This window comes from Mustela lutreola, chromosome 4 (assembly GCF_030435805.1).
Source record: "Mustela lutreola isolate mMusLut2 chromosome 4, mMusLut2.pri, whole genome shotgun sequence".
NCBI lineage: Eukaryota > Metazoa > Chordata > Mammalia > Carnivora > Mustelidae > Mustela > Mustela lutreola.
Genome location: NC_081293.1, coordinates 116037923 through 116061392, shown reverse-complemented (window position 1 = coordinate 116061392; position 23470 = coordinate 116037923). Strand labels below are relative to the sequence as shown.

Genomic DNA, 23470 nt, shown 5'->3' with positions numbered 1-23470 from the left:
AGATGATGACTGCTAACATTCTGGCATACATACTTCCAGACTTATGTTTATGCACACATAAACACTTTTCCTTCTTTTAAAAAAATTATTATAAAATAATAATAAACCTGTTCTTTTTTTTTGAGAAAGGGACAGAAAGTGCATGCACATGAGCAGGAGTAGGTGAGGGGCAGAGGGAGAAGGAGAGAGAATCTTAGGCAGGCTCCACATTCAGTGGGGAGTGGAGGTGGGGCATGATCCACCGGAGGTCATAACCTGAGCGGAAATCAAGAGTTAGCTGCTTAACCGACTAAGCCACCCAGGCACCCTTCTTTTTTTTTCTCTCACAACTATTATATTGACATCTCTCCATATCGAAAAAATGTTGAGACTAAAGCCTATCTCCAATTATGGAACTCTTGGTAGATTTCTCCCTTTTTCATTATTATAAACAATGCTTCTATAATACGCATCCTTATATATCTTCAAGTACTGTTCCAATTATTTCCCTAGGATAAACTCCCAGACGCAGAATTACTTGGTCAAAGCAAATTTTAAAAATGAGCATTTCCTGCCAAGTTGCCCTCAAAAAAGGTGGTACTGAGTTAGGGCAATGGGAAAGATAGCCTTCACGTTATGGAATGAATAAGTCACAGGAATGAAAGGCACACCATAGTGAATATAGTCAAAGATACTATAGTAGAATTGTATGGTGACAGACGGTAGCTATACTTGTGAGAATACCAGAACGTACAGAGAAGCTGAATCACTATGTTGTACACCTGAAACCAACACTGTGTGTCAACCATACTCAAATTTAAAAAAAACTTAATTAAGTTCTTGCATATTTCTAAATAGCTAGACCACTCCTTATTTATTTTTGTTAAACTGGTAATCAAGGGCATGGCAAGAGAGAAAAAATACATGAGGAATCTTTGAAATTCTCTCTTTTTTTACCCTTCCAACTATGAGAAGCCAAGCAGGGCCATGTTAAGACTTTTAAAGGACCTTGATAATTATAATGTTGGAAACTCCATTACACATCACGGCAAACACATTAAAGTATACCCATGTCCATTAAATATATTTTTTTTACTGCAAAAACTTTCAAATGGTTTTTATAATTTTGCTTTTAAATTTTATTTGGCTAGTAGAAATGCATATAATTTACATTTAGTTGTAATTTCTCAGCATACTCAGGAATCTGACCAAAAACTTACTTTTAGTATCATGAAATTTTATGAATATTCAAATTTAGCAATGAATGGAGTTAACATATATTATGTCTTGTAGATAGTTAATTTAAATTTATTAATTCTATTTTTGCAATTTTCTTATCCTATTTTTGAGACAATATTCATTTCCCCAGACCCTGAACTTTTTCCAGGCCCCTGGAAAGACTGCAGGCCCTGGCATGTGCCCAAAATGATTAATGAAAGAACTTCCTAGGAAGAGGCAGAGCTAATGCAAAGGTGCTAGAAGAGGAAAAAGCTTGACTTGTTGGAGTAGAGAGAAGGAAGATCAATATGGTTGGGGAGGATTGAGTGAAAGGCAGGAAGGCAGGAGAGGCCGACTGGGACAGGTCACTCTATCTAACCTGGAGATCTTTTGAATCACATCCATAGAAAGTAATTGTCTCAGCCTACTGAATTTCTGTTTCAATAAGCCACACATACTAGGAATCTAAATCATCAAATGTACAATTCTCTTATTAATTTGTCTAGTGGTGTGTTGTCTTACTTCCAAAGATTCACTTGGCTACTTAGTCTAAATGGAGATTTTTAGGGAAATCTAACTTTGGAGAAATAAATGACTTTAAAGTTAACTATCTGAGGGCACCTGGGTGGCTCAGTGGGTTGAGCCTCTGCCTTCGGCTCAGGTCATAATCTCAGGGTCCTGGGATCGAGCCCTGCTTCAGGCTCTCTGCTCAGCGGGAGCCTCCTTTCTTCTCTCTCACTGCCTGCCTCTCTGCCTACTTGTGATCTCTGTCTGTCAAATAAATAAGTAAAATATTTTTTTTTTTAAAAAAGTCAACTGTCTGGACAACAATAGGACATGAGTGTTGAAACACAGCCACTTTATCCATTTCTTTGGCAGGTCCTAAGTTTTCAATATCTTCAATATCTTCAAGTGGTCCATTTTCCACTGCATCATTCTGTTCCTAACACCATTATAAGCACATCAAATGACACCATTAGCCTCCGAGCTGAGCTCCTTCTACTGCTTCTCCTATTACCCTCTACCATCTATCAAAAAGCAGCCATAATTATTTTTAAAATATAAGTATGATCACATCACTCCTCTGCTAAAAGCTACTTACTGGATTCCCATAAAACTTAGAATAAATTCTAAAATCTTTATGTTGCTCTATAAGCTCCTAGGAGCACTTGCGTGGCTCAGTCGGTTAAGCATCTGACTCTTGATTTTGGCACAGGGCATCATCTCGGGGTATAAGATCGAGCCCCACGTCAGGGTCTGCTCTGAGTGTGGAGCCTGCTTAAGATTCTCTTTCCTTCTCCTTCTCCCTCTACACCTCCCCACTTCTCTAAAAATAAATAAATACAAGGTCCTAATATAATCTAATTTCTTATCTGCCTCAGGGCCTTTGCTCTTGCTAGTCTCTCTACCTATGAGGCTTTCCTTCTACACTTTTATATATCATTGTCTCTCATTATTCTGATCTCTGTTCTTATGTTTTCCTGACTATCTTACCTAAAATCATTTCACTCTCCACTTATGCTACCTAACACTCCATTCATTTATCCTCATAGTGCTAAGCCACTTTCTGAAATATTAGTATGAATTTGTTTAATGGCTGCTGGTGTTATTCCCCTTTAGAAGCTCTGCAAACAACAGACTTTTCTATCTTCATCTCTAATACCGACCTCGACACCTCCAGTACAAATAGGGCCAAAGTGCAATCAATAAATAGTCAAATGTATAAATTAGTCTATCAATGAATGAAAAATCTCACATAACAAAATCCTCATGTTGAAAAAGCCTAATAAATAGACTCTCTTTTAGGAAGTCATTTGTAAACCTATTTAGGGGAATACTCAATTATATTACCAATTCTAGAGAGGCACTGATACGCTTGGGTACTTTAAATAGCTGTTGAAAACAACAGTAAGTGACTTTTCAGTTTGTCACTCAATATATTTACCTCATCTATCCACTAAGCTTTCTAGAACGATCACTCACCAGGAAATGGCAGTTGAAGTGGCCCTTGGGAGCCACCTCACCCCAACTGGCTTCCTTGAGCAGCACAATTTAAATTGATTTACTGCTCTTTTTTAAGAGTCCCTGCAAAAAATAACTCCAAGAATACTGTAGGCTTACTAATAAACTATTTAAACTGACAAAATTTCTACATGAGAGATGGGTAGATGTTCACTGGAAGAAGAATCCTAATGAAAGGACTTGACTATGCCTTCTGATAGAAGCAGCTGGTGGCATTGCTAAAACTGAGGATTTGCAACTTCAGAACCTTGACTGCTCTGAACCTCACCAAGAACCATTTTTTGTGAGGGACAAGGAAGTGACACATTATTACCAGCCCTCGACCAAGACCATGAATTCTTTTCTTTTTAAAGATTTTACTTATTTATTGGACACAGAGAGAAAAAGAGAGTGAGTGTGTGTGTGCACATGCAAGAGTAGGGGAAGGGGCAGAGGGAGAAGTAAACTCCCCACTGGGCAGAGAGCCAGAGAGGGTCTCGATCCCAGGATCCTGGGATCGTGACCTGAGCGGAAGGTGGGATGCTTAACCTGCTGAGCCACCCAGGTGCCCCAAGATTGTGAATTCTTACACTGCTTAACAACCACCACAACAAAAATACCAAGGCCCCACAAGTTCTAAACCAAGACCAATCCCTAGAAGGTAACTTCTTTAAGAACTCCTATGTCTTGGCATACTGCAGGTGGAAATCTTTTTAAACTGAACGCTAATAAGACACATAAAAAAATTAGCTTTTTCAATGTGAGGATTTCAGTACATGGGACACCCACACTTTGGCTGTTCTCCCCCTTTTACACCTCTATTTTCCTACATCCCCTGTGGCTGGTGTGAAAAACGAGGCTTCCAAGATCCTCCCATTACAATACTAAATACCACATAATGTTACCCCATTTTCTCGAGCCTGTTGTCATTTACAGCTCATTTCAATTTTGCATGTTGCTCTTCTATTTCTCTGCACTTTCATAACAAACCTTAGGAAATTTCCTTCTAAAAACCAACCTTAACATGACAAGTGCTACTGTATAAACAACAAAATTACACATAACAAGGAATGACTAAATTCTATTTTAACACCCGTCAAAGTACCTAGGAAGCCTTTCAACATTTCTACGTCTCATTGATCTCTAAGTCTTTTAATTAAATTTGCTTTTCTATTTCTAAATTAGCACCACTAAAGATAAAAGCTATAGCTTTTCTTATTTTTCCATTTTTAAAAATTTTAATATTTTCCAGTTTTATTGAGATATAACTGACATATACTATGGTATTAGTTTTAGGTACACAACATAATGACTTGATATACATAGTGAAATGATTACAGTAAGTTGAGTCAACATCCAGTCACTTCACCTAGCTACAAATATTTTTTTCTTGTGATGACAACTTTTAAGATCTACTCTCTTAGCAACTTTCAAACACACAACATAAGCATACCTTGTTTTATTGTGTTTTGCTTTACTGTACTTCACAGACATGTGGTTGTTTGTTTGTTTTACAGACTGAAGGTTTGTGGTAACCCTGTGTCAAGGGAAGTTCTATTGGCATTTGCTCATTTGGTGTCTCTGTCTTACATTTTGGTAACTCTTGCAATATTTAAAACTTAATTATTATTAATATATTTGTTGTAGTAATCTGTGATCAGTAATAATGATTGAATGAAAGCTCAGATGCTGCTTAGCATATTTTAGCAATAAAATTTTTTTAGCAATAAAATACTTTTTAATTAAGGTAAGTACATTGTTTTCTAGACACAATGCTATTGTGCACTTAATATACTACAGCATAGTGTAAATCTAACTTTTACAGGCACTTGGAAACCAAAAAATTCATGTGACTCGCATTTTCCCCGTATTTGCTGTATTGGGGTGGTCTGGAGCTGAATTTGCAATGTCTGAGGTATGCCTGTGCAGTCTAACCACAGTCTTCATGCAGTACATTATACTCCCATAACTTATTTATCTTATAACTGAAAGTTTGTGCCTTTTGACCACCTTCACCCATTACATCCACTCCCTACCCCCTACCTCTAGCAATTATCAATCTGTTCTCTATATCTATGAGTTTGTTTTTTTTCAGCGTCAACCCACGTTATTGTGAATGGTAGGATTTTCTTCCTTTTTATGGTTGAAAACATACTATTGTACATATATATCACATTTTCTTTATCCACTCATCCATGGATGGACACTTAAGTTGTTTCCATGTCTTGGCTACTATAAATAATGCTGCCATGAACATGAGAACATATATGAACATACATCTTTTCAAGATAATGACTTCATTTCCTTCATATATATTCTCAGGAGTAGAATTACTGAATCATATGGTAGTTCTATTTTTAATTTTTTGAAGAATATCCATATTGTTTTTCAATGTGGCTGTGCCAATTTACATTTCCACCAACAGTGCATGAGGGTTCCCTTTTCTCCACATCCTCACCAATACTTGTTACTTTTTGTCTTTTTGATAACAGCTATTCAAACAGGTGTGAAGTAATATCTCATCATAGTTTTCATTAGCATTTCTCTGATGATTAGTAATTCTGTGCACCTTTTCATATCCATTGACCATTTCCATGTATTCCTTGGAAAAGATCTACTTACATCTTCTGCCTATTTTTGATCAGATTATTTGTTTGTTTTTGCCATTGAGTGCTACGTGTATTTTATTCATTTTGGATATTAACTCCCTATTGGATATGTGATTTGCAATTATTTCCCTGCATTTCATAGATTCTTTCCATTTTCTTAATGGTTTTCTTTGCTATCAAGAAACTTTTTAGTTTAATGTGGTCTGACCTGTTGATTTTTGCTTTTGTTGCCTTTGATTGGTATTATATCCCCCCCAAAATCACTGTAGGTCAAGATGCTTACCATCTATGTTTTCTTCTAGGAGCTTTATGGTTTCAGGTTTTATGTTTGAGTTTTGATTCATATTTTGAGTAAACCTTTCTGAATGGCATAAGATAGTGGCCCAGTTTCATTCTTTTGCACGTGGCTGTCCAGTTTCCAAATACCATTTACTGAAGAAACTGTCCTTTCCTCATTGTACAAAATTGGCTCTTTTGTAAAAAATGAATTGACATTCTTGACATTTATTTCTAAATTCTCAATTCTGTTCTTTGTAGATCTATGTCTCTGTTTTCATGCTAATACCATACTGTTTTGATTACTATACCTTTGTGAGGTAATTTGAAACCAGGAAGTGTAATGCTTATGGTTTTGTTCTTCCTTCTCATGACTAAGATTGCTCAGATTGCTTCTCCTGCTCAGATTGCTTTTTGGGTCTTTTGTGGTTCCATAAAAATTTTAGGATTGTTTGTTCTGTGAAATTCAAAATGCTTTTGGAATTTCAACTGGGATTGCATTAAGTCTGTAGATTGCTTTGAGTAGCAACTAAATGAGCATTTAAATATTAATTATTTCAATCCATGAACATAGAATATCTTTGTATTTGTGTCTTTTAAAAGATTTTATTTATTTATTTGAGAGACAGAGACAGATAGTGAGAGAGAGAGCACAACCAGAGAGGAGAGGGAGAAACAGGCTCCCCACTGAGCAGGGACCCCATGTGGGGCTTGATCCAAGGGCCCTTGATATCATGACCTGAGCTGAAGGTTAATGCTTAATCGACTGAGTCAGCCAGGTCCCCCTTTTGTGTCTTCTACAATTTTTTTCACCACTGTCTTATTGATTTCAATGTATAGGGTCTTTTACCTCCTTAGTTAAATTTGTTCCTAGGTATTTTGTTCTTTTGATGTAATTGTCAATGGGACTGTTTTCTTAACTTCTTTTTCTGATAGTTCATTTTTAATGTATAAATGTTTGATTTTTTTCTATATTGATTTTATATCCTGCATTGTTACTGAATTTGATTACCAGTTCTTACAGTTTATTGGTGAAGGCTTTAAAGTTTTTTATATATACCATGTCACCTGTAAATAGAGACAATTTCACTTCTTCCTTTCTGATTTAGAGACTTTTATTTCTTTTTAATGCTTAATTGCTCCCACTAGGACTTCTAGTACTATGGTTCATGAAGGTGGGGTGGGCATCCTTGTCTGGTTACTGATATTAGAGGAAAAGTTTCAGCTCTCACCATTAAGTATGATATCAGCTGTGGGCTTTACATATGTGACCTTTATTATGTTGTGGTATACTCCACATATACCAAATTTGTTGAGAGTTTTTATCATAAAGCCTGCTGAATTTTGCCAAATGCTTTTTTTGTATCTATTGAGAAGGTCATGATTTCATCCTTAATTTTGTTTGTGGTATATCACACTGATTGATTTGCACATGTGGAATCAATCTTACATCCTTGGAATAAATCTCACATAATCATGATGTTTGATCCTTTTAATGTATTGTTGAATTCAGTTTGCTAATATTATGTTGAGGATTTAGTTTTGGTAGGCTGTATGTTTCTAGGAATTTACCCATTTCTTCTGGGTTGTCTAATTTATTGGTATATAATTGTTCACAGTTCTCTTATAATCCATTGTATTTCTGTGGTATCAGGTCTAACTTCTCTTTCATTTCTGATTTTGGGTCTTATTTATTTATTATTATTTATTTATATTTGTGAACCTAGCTAAAGATTTGCCTATCTTTTTTATTCCAAAAATCCACTCTTATGAGGTACCTCGGTGGCTCAAGTCAGTTAATCTCAGTCAGTTAAAGGTCTGCCTTTGACTCAGGTCATGACCCCAGGACCCTGCATTGGGCTCCCTGCTCAGCAGGGAGTCTGCTTATCCCTCTTCCCTCTCCCCTCGGTCATGCTCGCAAATAAATAAAATCTTAAAAAAAAAACCCCTCACTCTTTCATTAATAGACCTTTCTACTTTTTAATATTTATTTCATTTATTTCTGCTCTGATTGTTATTTCCTTCATTCTGCTAACTTTGGGCTTAGTTTTTCTTTTTTATCTACTTCTTTGAAGTATAAGTTAGGTTGTTTATTTGAGATCTTATTTTTTTTTTTTAACTAACACAACTGTTTTTTTTTTTTTTAAAGATTTTATTCATTTATTTGACAGACAGAGAACACAAGTAGACAGAGGCAGGCAGATAGAGAGGAAGGGAAGCAGGCCCCCTGCTGAGCAGAGAGCCCGATGCGGGACTCGATCCCAGAACTCTGAGATCATGACCCGAGCCGAAGGCAGCGGCCCAACCCACTGAGCCACCCAGGCGCCCCTGTTTTTTTTTTTTTTTTTAAGTATTTTATTTATTTATTTGACAGAGATCACAGGTAGGCAGAGAGGCAGGTAAGGGTAGGGGGAAGCAGGCTCCCTGCTGAGCAGAGAGCCTGATGCGGGGCTCGATCCCAGGACCCTGGTATCATGACCTGAGCCGAAGGCAGAGGCTTAACCCACTGAGCCACCCAGGCGCTCCTCTTGTTTCTTAATGTAGGCATTTGTTGTTATGAAACTTCTTTTTACTGCATCCCATACATTTTGGTGTGCTCTACTTCCATTTTCATTTGTCTCAAATTATTTTTTGATTTTTCCTTTGACTTTCTCGATGCATTGATTGTCTAATCTCCACATTTATGAAATTTAAAATTTTCTCCTTGTAGTTGATTTCTAATGTCATACCATTCTGATAGTTTTTAAAAAGTTGCTTGATAAGATTTCAGTCATCTTAAAATTTTTTTTTAAAAATATTTTATTTGTTTATTTGACAGCTAGAGAGAGAGCACAAGTAAGCAGAGTGGCAAGGAGATGGGGAGAGAGAGAAGCAGGCTCTCTGCTGAGAGCCTGATGCGGGGCTCGATCCCAGGACCCTGGAATCATGACCCGAGCCAAAGGCAGCCGCTTAACCAACTGAGCCACCTGGGCGCCCCGTCATCTTAAAAATTTAAAGACCTGTTTTGTGTCTTAGCATATTATCTATTCTGAAGAACATTTCATGTGTGCTCGATAAGAATATGTATTCTTTGCATGGGATAGAATGTCCTGTAAATATCTGTTAAGTCCTTCTAGTCTAATGTGACCTTTAAGTTCAATGTTTTCTTACTGATATTCTGTCTGGATGCTCTATCCATTATCGAAAGTGGATTACTGAAGTCTATTATTATTGCATTGTTGTCTATTTCTTCCTTTAGATCTGTTACTTTTTGCTTTATATATTTGGGTCCTCCTATGTTGGGCATAGTGTTGTATCCATTTGTTGGATTGACTCCTTTACCATTATATAGTGACCTTCTTGACTCTTATTATGCTTTTTCCCTAAAGTGTATTTTGTCTGATATAAGCTTAATTAACGCTGCTTTCTTCTGGCTTCCAACTATCTGGAATATTTTTTCCATCCTTTCACTTTCAGCCTCTATGTGGTCTTAAAGCAAAGCTGAGTCTCTCATAGGCAGCATGTATTTGGGTCTTATTTCTTTTTATTCATTCAGCCACTCGATGCCATTTGATTGGAGCATTTGTCCATTTACATTTAAGGTGACTATTGATAGGTATGAACTAACTATTGCTGTTTGTTAATTGGTTTTTGGCTGTTTTTAATTCATTTGTTGTTTTGCTTGCTCTTTTCCTTTGTGATTTGATAATTTTCTGTAGCGGTATGCTTAGATTCCTTTCTCTTTATCTTTTGTATATGTACTATAGGTTTTTGCTTTGTTGGCACTGTAGGCTTATATAAAATACCTTATATTTGTAACAGTCTATTTGAAGCTGATAACTCAAGTTTGGATGGGTACTATAAAGCTCCACATTTTTACCCACATTTTATGTTTTTGATGTTATAATTTATATCTTTTTATCTCGTGTATCCATTAACAAATTATTGTAATTAGAGTTATTTTTACTACTTTTGTCTTTTAATCTTCACACTAAATTTATAAATAATTTAGCTTCCATCATTACAACATTGAAGTATTCTGAATTTAACCATATACCTACATTTGCCAGGGAGGTTTATACTTTCAAATGTTTTTCTGTTACTAGTTAGTGCCCTACTGTTTCAGCTTTCAAAGTTCCCTATAACACTTCTTGTAAGGCCTGCCTAGCAGTGCTGAGTTCCTTCAGCCTTTTCTTTTCTTTTTTAAAAGTAGGCTCCATACATAACATGGCATTTGAACTCATGACCCTGGGATCAAGAGTTACTTGCTCTACTGACTGAGCCAGGTAGGTGCCCTGAACTCCTTCAGCTTTTGCTTGTCTGGAAAACTCCTTTTGTCTGCTACTAAAACCAAATGCCAATTCTAACATGCTATAACAACCATCCCTCACAGTTATATACATTTTGAAATCAAAATCTTATATATAGAGACAGCACAGTCCTTACCACCTGTATACCTCACTAGTCTATTAGATAAGACAGACGAATGTCAATGTCCCTTAGAGTTATCACTAATAGTATTAGGCAGATAATCTTTAATAAACCTCAACTAAAATTATTCCCTTAGTGATCTTAAAATATATAAAGGAAGTTTTAAAGGCTATTTTTAGAACATAAAGCAGATAAAGGTTGTGATTCAGATACTGGGCATGGAAGAAAGAAAGTACTACAAATAATTAACAGCAATTCATCTCTCTGTGGAAAAAAGTGCTCTATGATGACACACTGTAAAGTGATTTATAGCATATTGACTCTAATTCTTCTAATGAAAAAGCAATTGTCCAAGTTCTCCCTGGAGAACAGTCAGCAGCCACAATCCATGCACATGGAAAGTCATGAGTTAGAAAACGAGAACCAAATGAACTCACAGCTGGGAAAGGCCAACAATAATTAATTTAACACTGACCATTTGTAGAGAACATGTATACATTTCAAAATTTCCCCTGAGAGGAATGAGGTCATTGAAGGGCAGAGGGGACATACTTGAACATGTTCAAAGAATGTTTAATAAGATAATATGCTTCAAAGGTTTTATGTAAAAAAAAAAAAAATAACAACTCATCTTGGACTAGGTAGTTAGGATAAATAGTTTGTAATACCACCACTTGAATTTCAGTACTGTAACAAGTATTTCTGAAAAACATACCCGAAGTGAGTTCTCATTGAACTTGAACAATATATTCCTCAACAGCAGCAGAGAGAAAACAGTGTCATTAAAAGGGGTTTTATTCTGACTCACTGGCTAAGAAAATGGGAACAGTTTGAGATCTTCCATGTTGTTTCATTTTAATGAGCAGCGAGAATTTTTCATGTCCTTATTAAAGTGGTTAATGTATTTCTCTAGTCTCATTATCACCGCCAGAGTATACTCTGTTGTTTCATAACCAAGACAACTCCTTTTCGTTTCCGAGGAGATCAGAAAGTCAAATCTGATTGCTCACACGTGGTTGTTAATAAAACTCCCACGGGGCTGCTTAAGGTGCCCATGGGGATTGTACAATTATTTATATTTTCTTATGGTTTTCTATAATTACTGTGATTGTATTTTCACAAAGTAAATGTATCTCCACCAATTAAAGCAGTGGTGGGTTAAGAATATTCATCAGACTCATGTGAAAGGATATTGTTCTTAGGGTTTTGATCAAAGCACACAAATTAAACTGCTGTTATCATGCATTCAACCCGAGTGTTAAATTAAAATGCTCAGCAACTTTGGAGTTTATTTGAGCAGATGTTAACTATTTATGAAAATAAACATGATACAGGACTTGCATTCATGATATGACTCTTTGTTGCATTAAAAGTGCTGGGGGAAAAACCTGCTATACAAATCTTGGGGGATATGGCTTATGATATATGACTGATTTGTGTTACTGTTAATTCAGGTCAATTTAAATTTTCAGAAGCATATAAATCTAACAAATCTCATTTTGGTTTACATCTTTGCATCTTCTTACTTCAGCTCACCCCTTTGTCTTTGAAGGCTCGAGGACCAAGAACGAATGTCCATAAAAACAAGCAGCTGAGGCTATCAAATAAAAATCACACAATATAGCCTTTTACACTCTCCCATATAGAAATTTCATTCTATCTAGTTCAACAGTGCTTGCAGCAAAAGTGACCGGCCATACTTCCATTCCATTAGCTGTCATTTTGACGCTAGACTGTTAGCCTGCTGTGTGTGCGATGTGATGTCCATGCATCATTCCCATCAAAGGTAATTTTCTGTGCAATGGTGTGTAAAATTTGCCTCTAATTATGATAAGGCCACTGATGGGTCATTTATGGTATGTTCTCTGGAGACCACTGCAGTGAATAGCTTTCGGTGAGATTTGTCGGCAGAAATTAAATTGGTCTGACCATGACTCCATAGAAAGTAAAACTCTCTGAGAAAATTATTCCTCAATCACGTTTAAAGCCCTAGAGGAACTCAGAGAGGGACAGTATGTACACTGCTGAAGGCTGTGCATTTTGGAATGATGCAGACCTGAGGTTTAATCTAGAGTCACCGGGCCTAGAAGTCCTATGTGGTCTGGCCTCTACACAACTCTTGGCTTCTGTTCCTGATATCCACTCCCTCCCTTCCTGGGCTTCCTGGTCCTAGAATATGCCATGGTAAGTCTCCCTTCTGGAGTTATATACTACAAATTTTCCTGCGGTTAGAATGGTCTCTTTCAGATCTTCATGTGGCTGGAATTTCTTTTTACTGCTACGTTCTCATCAGTGGAATTTATCACATCCATCAACTGAATTCCCTGGACATAGCCTCCTCCTTCTTCCTACCCAACGTATCCACCTCCTGATGCCAGTTAATCACTGAACATCATTCTGCGGATGTTCTTAAAGTCCTAATCATGGTCTTCAATTATTTATTTACTATTTATTATATTTATTTACTGTTTAATGTATAGTTAAGTTTGCATTTGATGATAAATCTAAGATGGAAAATATGTTGACTAGGATAGTCCATACCCTTGAAACCCCAACAACATTAACTGTATGGGTGAGTGGTCCAGTATTGCCCGATATGATGGGTTTGAAAGGAGATCCTCATCAATAAATAAGGGATGAAAAAATTCCTGGGCTTTATGCAAGATAGCATGAAAATAGAACTAGTTATGACAAATTTTATTAAAATAGTCATAAGAGTGATCTCACATTTCACCATGGTCATGGTGGGCCTCCAGGAAGGGACAATGTGTTAGTCACTTTAGTTACTAACACTTTTGGAAGAGGGTTTTTATATATAACAGTGGGAAATAAAAATTTGAGATTAATAACTATGGTGAAATTTATACTTATTTAAATCTATCAGTATTTTGCTTTCAGTCCTCCTTCCCAAGATACTTTACTTGCAGACATAATGACTTTTGAAATGGTTCGTATTCAGTAAGTATTTGTCAGCAAATGACTAAGTGCTGGGTGGATTAGAAGATCATTCTTATGTTCCAATCCTCAATGCAAATTATAACAATAATAGAGATGAAATTCTTACCAAAGTGTCCAGTCATGGCCACAGTATGGCTGAACATTTCCAAGGTAGAATCCCAGAGATTGAGTAACCTCCACAAGATTGGTAAAGTCAAGGCTAATGCTGTTGAAAAGGACAGATGTCATGATAATCTCATCAATGGCCCACACGTCTTCTCCCTGGGAAGAATGATATGGTTGCCACCATCTGAACTGAATTCCAAACTGTCTTGCATCATCTGGTAACTCTACAGAGATTATTCTGAAGAAAAAAAAAAAGTAAAAGTTCTGATTACGTTGATATCTTAAAACATGAACATTCATAGCAGAGTATTTTTTACCTTGTGGCACAGCATTTAAAAAAAATAGTTCTCCCTTTATTATCCACATTCTTCTGAGATTCCCAATTTCTTGTCTGACTCAAACAAAGTCCTCTAAACACATCCAAAAATGTGAGTGCTTTCACTCATCTGCTTTCAGAAAAGCTAACTCAATAAAACCTAGTTGTCAAAGTAGCAGGATTGTCTTCGTCCGAAAAAGGATCACGGGCATCTTGGTCCATATATTACAGTCTGAGGCTGGTTGGAACTGTGGCACTTCCTAACTCCTGTGAGTCTAGCCCAGTGTATGAGGGGACTTGCTGTGTCACGGTGGCTATGACAACAAACCTGGATGTGACAAATGGGGAAGAAAATTAAGAATAATATCTAATTTCCAGGAGCAATTACTGTACACAGCAGCAGGAACCATACATTAATTGCCACTGCAACGACATCTGCTTGAGAGCTCCATAAATCACAGGACCATGCTGCTCACATCCATACACAAGGTGAGATATGAAGCAAATGGCAAATGGAACATTTGTCTCCATCAGTGTACAATTAAGCACCAGGAGAGGTGTTCGCAGTAAACACACGCTAAAGGGACCAAGTCTTTTTCTCAGTGAGCAAAGGAAAGCTCCCTAAGACAGGTGACTAGTTGGATAACTTAGAAACAAATTATTTATAAACTTCAATGTCTATGGTGGGATTTAATTAGAAATTAGATTGATTTTCACATTTGTATTATATTTACTCATAGTTATTGCATAAAAAATGTCAAATCACATCTTGGAAACATAATTTTTAAATACTCAGTTACTGAAAAATAATATCTATTTTCTCTTTAAATAATTTTTATATGGAAAAGTGGGTTAGAATAACATGATTTTCATCACTATTAAGTACACAAACTACCAGTAAAAAACTGGTAGAAGTTTTTTTGCAATGTGAGAAAATATACTTTTTAAATAATTGAAAGTCAATATTCAAATACAGAAATAGAAATTTTAAAACACTGCTTAAATTAAAAAGACATAGCCATAACATTTATGGTTTTTAAATACCTTTAAATACTTATGGTTTTAAATACTTTAAGTCTGTTTATTTTTTTACCAATGTGAATTTATTAGAGGAGTAAAGTTTAGTTAAGTTGAATATTTTAATAATTTTCACTTTAATTCCTAGGTATTTACTAAATAATCAAGTAAGTATGTTTATTTATATTAACACATATCAAATATGTAAAGAAATAAAATAACTGAACTATATTTAAACTGGCTGAATAATGAAAACATACATTAATAATTTAATTTGACCATCACATTACTAGAAAATTATAATCTTCCCTCATATTAATAATTTTAGAAGCAGTTACTATTCTCTCTGATGAAAATAAATATAATTTTTAAATAACAACTGAAAAGTTGAATTTCTCAGGCAACTTCAAAGGTTATTTTCCTTCATTTCCTTTATTTTAGCACATACATATGTGTGTGTGTGATATCAGATATTGAAATGACCAGTAAGTTCCTTGGCAGAGACATTAAGACTATGGGGTCTGTAATCAGACTCTTAGATTAAAATCCCCACTCTCACTGACTTATTAACTAATAGTTAATAAATTTTATTAGCTAGTAGTTCATATTAACTAGTAGTTAATAAGTTTGCAGCTGCAAGGAAGGTACTCAACTTCTGTGTCTGTGAAGTTGGGATAATAGCCCTATGGCAAAAGTCAGAGACATTTTCTGGTTTTTCATATTATATCTTAGTACCTAGAACAGTATCTGGGACACAACAAAAACTCATCAAATTCTTGCTGCGTAAATGAAGTACATATTGTTCATAAACCCGAAGAGAAATCCGAATACTGAGGCACAGAAAGATCAAATGTTCTCCCAATTGCTAAGCGGTTTTTACCTGCCAGTGCCCAGAGCTGGATCTAGGAGGGATGGCTATAGAGCCCGTGATCTTGACATTCACTTCATATCTGAGGTAGGGTGGGAATCTCTGCTTCCACGGCTCTGTGCAAACTGCAGCTGCTGGTCAGGATGGCCGTGGAACCATCTGATCCGAATATTCCTAACCTGGGTCACCTTTCTGTTATCGATCTTGCTTTTGGGGAAGATACTAACCTCAGACATGTCTTGCCATCACAGACAATAATCAAAGCAAAACTAAAATAAAAATAGGCTTTATAATAATTTTAGAATAAGAAACAAGCCCTACGCCTGGGTAGCTCAGTGGGTTAACGCCTCTGCCTTCGGCTCGGGTCATGATCTCAGGGTCCTGGGACTGAGCCTCGCATCAGGCTCTCTGCTCAGCAGGAAGACTGCTTCTTCCTCCTGTCTCTCTCTGCCTGCCTCTCTGCCTACTTGTGATCTCTATCTGTCAAATAAATAAATAAATAAAATCTAAAAAAAAAAAAAAAGAAGCAGCCCTATAATTAAGAAAAATCTAGAATAATTTTAGTTTTGGCAGTGATACCAAGTTTTACATTAGAAATACCAGTTAGTTCTTGACATTCTAGTCAGTCTGAATTACAAGATCAGCTTAGATAAATGTACAGGCTTTACATTTTATGAACTGCAAGCAGATAGAGTCCTTCTGTTTACTGAGTGACTCAGAGGCAAATAAATTGTTTGAAATCAGTGAGGAGTAATAGTGGTTATCTAACTAGCATCTCTAATTTATGGATCATACTTCATTTTCTAACAGCCAAGGCTGAAAGGGACAATATGGGATTGACGTCAATTACAGGCAGCAATTTATACTGAAGAAAATACAGCAAATGGCTAAAGGCATCAAGATATATTTAAGTCTCCTATGAAGAACTTACATGGTTTGTATTATTTATCATATAAAATAATTTAGAATTTAGAATATATCAAATTCTAGTTCTGCCATGTCGCCTTTTATTAATATTTGTAAGAAAGAGGGAGATGGAGGAAGAGTCTCGTGGACAGAGGTACATGCGTAGAAAATAAAAGTGTTCCTGATACCTCCCACCATGTTCTCTTTTTTAAAAAAAATCTCCACTTGATCTTAATCTTTCAAGCTATGCACATACCTAGTGCTGAAAAGCCAGGTTGATTCTGCGTAGAAGAAAAATGTTGCTGTCAAATGGCAGGCAAGATTAAATGCACCTTTGCAATAGCACATTAAATGTGTAATTATTTTTCATATCAACAAAGATTAATTAAATTTCATGATAAAGATTGATTATTGAATTTTGGAGCTGTCCATCCTGGTTAGAAAAAATTGGGTTTTAGGCCAAGTTAACTTAGACAACAATATTTTCTTCATGCTTTCATCATTATTATGATTTTCATTTAATTTTATTTTAATATTTATTATGGAGAGTCTATGAAATGTTTCTTTGGTATTCATATGTGTCTATGGAATGAGAAAATTAAGCTTCACCTTTCATTTACCTTTATAGGGAAAATATTCAGCACATCTTCTGTGATTTTAAAATTTTATAAAGTAAATAATTGTAATTCATAACATTTGTTAACTATTATCTCTGTTACATGTTACTTTATTTTCTATGAAAAGAAAAGTTGTCATTTACTTGTAAACACCTAAATGTAGGGACTGCTATCGGCAACATTTTTAGGTATATAAAATCTAACATCGGTGCCCCTGTCTTTTTGCATTGGTGTCAGTGCAAACCTCAGAGTCCAAAGCCCTCACTCAGTTTTACCTTCCCTCGTGATCAAAATGTACTTCCGGAAAGGCAAATGGTGTCAGTTCTTTACTAACTGGGAATATGCCCCAGTGTTACCTCTTCTAAAGATACTTTATTTTCTCATGCTTCTCTTCTGCAACTTAAAAAAAAGAATTTCAGTGCGCAGGCCAATATGGAGGGCATGTATTGCATGGAGCACTGGGTGTGGTGCATAAACAATGAATTTTGGAACACTGAAAAAAATATATAAAATAAAATAAAATAGTGTTCTAGAAGAAAACAGAACTTTTGGACATTTCTGAAATTGTACCACTAATGGGGATTACTACTCTGCTCACTTCAAAGGATGGCTCTGCTTCAAATAAGACTTAAATCTCACAATTGCACCTATAGATTATGAAATGGATAAGCTAAAGAAAAACAAAAGTGGCCTGAAGAAAGGACCTTGAGTAAATCCTCACACTCCATTTTTGCCAGGAACTCGATACCGGCTAGAAAAACTTACCTATGATAATTACATAATTACATAATCATATTACATGCAAATTTTAAATATATACTGGCTATCAGGTTTTATGAATTACTGTCTCATGAAATTTATTATAACATATTATAATATATTGATAACAAATACTTGTTAACAAGTATTAGTTAACAAGTAGTACTATAATTTAGTACTATATAAAAATCACACCCAATAGGCTGCAGTAGGGTTGAAAAGGATTATAGTGTTAAGTGTTTTTCTCTTTCCTGGACATCAAAATATTTCCCTTAGATATCATTTCAAGATACTAGAATAAATTTCTTCAACTTATCAGAAATCAGTAGGACAAATAAAATAGAAGAATGTGACTTGCTAGCTTTTTATTGCAATACGCATCAATCTTCATCCTCATCATCCCTCAGTGGGAAAATATCTTGACTATTACACCAGTTGAATGATGATTTCCCCAGAGAGGAGATAATCACTCTAACCATTTTTCCAAAAGCTTTCCAACGTACCTGGGCTCATGATAGTTGAGATAGGAATAGTGCTCCAAGAGTTTCCAAGTTATCCCATTATCATACGAATAATGCAATAAAACTCCTTCACCAGGCTGGTCGGGGGCTCTGCATGTGCTCAGAACGGACTTGCTCCCCAGCCTCAGTGTGAACTGGAGAAACCTAGACATGAATTGTCTGTAATTAGTGTGTGCAGAAACATTTTTAATCATAATGCTCATTTTGGCTTTTAAAGAATTCCAAACAAACTACTCAAAAGCTGCATGCTCCCACTCATCTCCCTTTTATAAAATGTAAGTAATTTCACTGTGAGATGTATGAATATGTATAGAAGATGAGGTCAATGCATGTTTATAGGCAGAAATACCCATACAAATGCAAGTGTATGTTTATACATACTTGCACACTATGTACTTGTGTACGTACACTTCAAATGCCAATCATTCCTTTACTGCATTATTTATTAGGCACTGGGGGAAGGGAAGACGTAGAGTCAATCTAATCATCCTCTGCAAGCTGTCAATAAATAAAGTTACATAAATAATTAACTAACCCTTGGCTTAAGAACACAGTTTTGATGTTAACAGTTCCTATGTTTAAAAACCTCATCAGTCATCAGTAGACCTTTTAATTTATTAAAAACTAGGGCAAATTAACCCTGTATAAACTAACTGTGAACTCCCTCTCCATTAAAAATTGGAAGATGTACATGTCAGCCAAAAAAGGAAAAAAAAAATGGAAAATAAATTCAATCATTAGCATCCGGTTTCAATATGTGTTCCAGCCTGTCTTAACTCACCTGGATTGTGAGCTGTCAAGGAACGATGTAATCAGCTGACGCCTCCCATCTTTGTTGAAAACCAGGGCCTTCCCACTGGCCAAGACACCACAACCAAAGCTGACTTCAGCACCACGGATAGAGTAAAAGTTATGGTAAGAGGAGAGCCTGGAACTGCCAAAGCTTTCAGAAATAAACATTGGGAATGTCTGGGAAGCCATCTCACAAGCTGGGCCAGAAAATCCAGGGTCACACCTGAAAGAGATACCATAAAATAAAATTGTAAGCTGTTGGTCCTTCCAGAGATCCTTGAATCTAATTCAGGGAGGAGGAGGTCCAGGGACCAGGATTTGACTGAATGGTAAGTGAGGCTCATTAGTCTTTGGAAAACAATGAATCTGAAGACTTGATAAGGGTGACTGATGGCAAATATTCCAGAAAAATATAGTCTTTGCACAACCCTGATATAAAAAGCTGTTGATTAAAACAATAATTCAGCACTCAACCTTAGCCAAGGCCAGTGATTTATCTGTATCTACATTTGTGCACTTGCTAGTTTAAAATCTTTGTAAAAATTATATTATTATGTATATAACTTTATACACAATGATGTTAATTAAATTTGTAAAAGAAACATCAATAAAATACTTCCAGAGATATCTAGAATAAATTTCCTCTAAGAACAAATATAAAAATATGTATTATGTTTGTGATAGAAATTATTGGATATACTTGGGAAAGATTGGAAAATAAATCTATTTTTATTTCAAACTTAGATTGACACTATAAAGGGAATGTAAACACCTTGACCCAGATAGGTGCTCTTAGCAGAACTGTGCTGCTCACAGTGGAATCCCAAATTAGTAGTGCTTCAGGAAGAACAAAAACAAAACACAACAAACCCCATACAACAACTTGCCTCCTACTGTATTTATATTAGAAAATTCACCACAGATAAGTCCATAGTTGAACATCACAAACTTCTTATATTTTAAGGCATTTACTCATCGGGAATTAGTAATATATATATATATATATATATATATATATATATATATATATATATATATATATTTTTTTTTTTTTTTTTTACTGCACTACTACCAAAAAAGTATTTTTTGTAGCAACATGGATGGGACTGGAAGAGATTATGCTGAGTGAAATAAGTCAAGCAGAAAGAGTCAATTATCATATGGTTTCACTTAATTGTGGAGCTTAACAAATAACATGGAGGACAAGGGGTGTTAGAGAGGAGAAGGGAGTTGGGGGAAATTGGAAGGGGAAGTGAACCATCAGAGACTATGGACTCTGAAAAACAATCTGAGGGGTTTGAAGGGGCAGGGGGTGGGAGGTTGGGGGAACCAGGTGGTGGGTATTAGAGAGGGCACAGATTGCATGGAGCACTGGGTGTGGTGCAAAAACAATGAATACTGTTATGCTGAAAATAAATAAATAAATAAATAATTTTTAAAAAAGTAATATTATGGTATAACTCTGAACCTTTTTTTTTTTTAAATTTTAAAGATTTAATTTGTTTATTTGACAGACAGAGATCACAAGTAGGCAGAAGGCAGGCAGAGAGAGAGAAGGGGAAGCAGGTTCCCTGCTGAGCAGAGAGCCTGATGTGGGGCTGGATCCCAGGATCCTGGGTCATAACCTGAGCTGAAGGCAGAAGCTTTACCACACTGAGCCACCCAGGCACTCCTTTCTCTGAACCACTTTTTTTTAGTTCTAGTGCTGACACTGGATCTATGGTGGCCTCACAGAGGGTCCACAGAGTGGATGAACAAATGCCAAATTGTATGTATCTTGGATATTATGGATATTATGGGGAGAAGGGCTATAGTAACTATCATATTATCATGGAAGTTGGACCCTAAAATGCCAGAAACTACTGCAGCATGAAGTCTGGAGGTTGTTGGGCATTAGGGATGGGAGCGGGGAAGAAAACCCATATTTATGGAGCTTGTAAATTAAGTCTCAAACAGTTTACTTCTTTTACACGTTATCTCACCAACTTAGAAGGTAAATAGCCAAGCAGTTTCCAAAAAGGGTAAAAACTTAGCTAAGGAGGACACATTTTGACATTTGAAAACTGAATGTGGTTTTCCATGGCCACACACTGGAATCAGGGTCCCCCAACAAGGCATGTATTTCAGGGAGAATGCATTTCTGTGTCTTTTAAATGTATCTTCTTAGAACCAGTGATTGGGACACATTCGTGATCATTTAGAGATGACTCATGTCGGAGTCCGTTCCCATGTAATGGTTTTGAAAGTGTACTTTTAATTGAAAGTTATATAATTGGGATAAAATGCTGATCAAGATTTCATTCATACACTTAAAATACACTTGCAGCCTTTGTTCTGCAGCAGAACAGTAAGGTAACACAGTCGGGAGATTCCAGGAATGGCCCAAGGCTCTCCTGAGTCCAGAAATATCCCCTGTTCGTTCATCTACCCAACCTTAAATGTAGCATTATGGTAGGCTTCTGTGTCAGGAGAAAAGGCCCCAGGGTTGAGCTATGTGGAAGACACCCAGGCAGGAAAGTTTCTAATGCTTTTTGCCCTTCTCACTAGTACCTCTAACAGGGGTGGGCTTATCAGGATAAAGAATGGTCAGTTTAGACACCCAGGCCTGGGGATTATACACAGGCAAGAAAGTGTTAAGCAGCAGGAGAGGCAGAATCCTGGCAGCCAATAACAGCAGTGATGAGAGGAGCAAAGCGGGAAGAGAAACAAAGTTTCAAGGCTCCAAATTCAAGGATCCCTTTAAAAGAAATAGTACTGAGTATAAATGTCTTTTCTATGGCATCTTGCTCATACGTGACAAGTCACATATTGCTGGAAAAGGATGTAGTAGCCAAACATTTAGCACAGCCACTAATGAACAAAACCGATGAATATTACATAAAACATTGTCAGAAACAGGGAAGAAAACTCAAGTTCCAACTGGTGAAAATATTCTGCAAAACCTCAGTAGGAGGAAAAGGCAATGATTGTTCAAGATAATGTACAGTGTCAAAAAGAACAATGCCCAAAGGCATAGAACTGCCATTCAGACTTCCGTTTGCCTCCAGTATTAGCGACACAGATGCTTGCCTTAATAAGCCCACCAAATGGGAACAGGGAGACTATACACAAAAGAACGAAGGATGAAGTATAACTATTCTAATTACAGATGGGTCTTTTAGAAATAGCACTTTCTATTTTCATTAATAAAAGCATCTGTCATTTTAGATAATTTGTTTTCAAAATTTTTCAGGACAACTTCGGGAATTACACAGATGTCTGGTGTTCTTGTGTTAATTTTATTTGAGAAATGCACTAAATGAGGGGATGGCCTGGTTAGGGATGACAGATGAAGAGAACAACTTGAAGAAAGCACAAGCTAAGGCAGCAGAGACCCAATGAGTAAGTGTTTTGGGGAGGGAACTGGCAGTTTTATTGAAAGACGGAGAGATGCATGTTCAGTTTTGAAATATGAATAGGAACTTTTCAATTCCTTAATACTTTCTCAAACATTTCTATTGTGCAGAGGTTTTTTGTTAATTAAATTCATTGTAATATAGTTAAAAAGTGAACACGACACTCTAATGTCAGTGCTGACAAGTGTCTTGCCTCATATAATTTCCAAATGATCAAGTAGAAATATCTTTTATGAGTTCTCCATTAATTAATTATTACTGTCTTTGTTTGGAGGACAAGAAGACAGACTAGATGAAGAGTGGTTGAAAACTTGTCTATATAACAAAGATTGTGGTTTCAGGAATTTCCAGGATATTTTATAATTAAATATTAATGAGGGAATGACATAGTACATATGGATATCCATTCTCATTATAAACATAACAGAATGCTTCAGTGGTAACTAAATGTTAACTATTTATATATGATTTCAGACTTCATATTCAACATCATTATTATGTAAAATAATTCATATATCATTTTGAAGACAAATGATTTTTGAAAGTAAGCAAGACTGCAAAATTATATTTAAAGATGACTTTTCTTACCAAATCTGCTAAATTTGGCTCATTCTAGTATCCTTTAGCCTTGGTCAGTGCTGATTTGCATAATTCATTTACGAAGCATGGTAGGAATTAAAATATGCTTCAAGAACACTAGAACAAGTTTATGGAAAAGCAGTA

General features: G+C 36.0%; 1 protein-coding gene across 3 annotated transcripts in view; it reads right to left on the bottom strand.

Moving 5' to 3' along the window:
* The window catches only part of RELN (reelin), a 501731-nt gene that overhangs the window by 139294 nt on the left and 338967 nt on the right, over window positions 1-23470 (bottom strand). For all 3 annotated transcript variants that reach the window (XM_059170891.1, XM_059170889.1, XM_059170890.1), the window contains exons 18-20: window positions 19342-19575; window positions 18543-18704; window positions 13558-13794 (exon numbers count right to left, since the gene is read on the bottom strand). In XM_059170891.1, the coding sequence (XP_059026874.1) occupies window positions 13558-13794; window positions 18543-18704; window positions 19342-19575 (633 nt within the window). The remainder of the gene's footprint in view (window positions 1-13557; window positions 13795-18542; window positions 18705-19341; window positions 19576-23470) is intronic.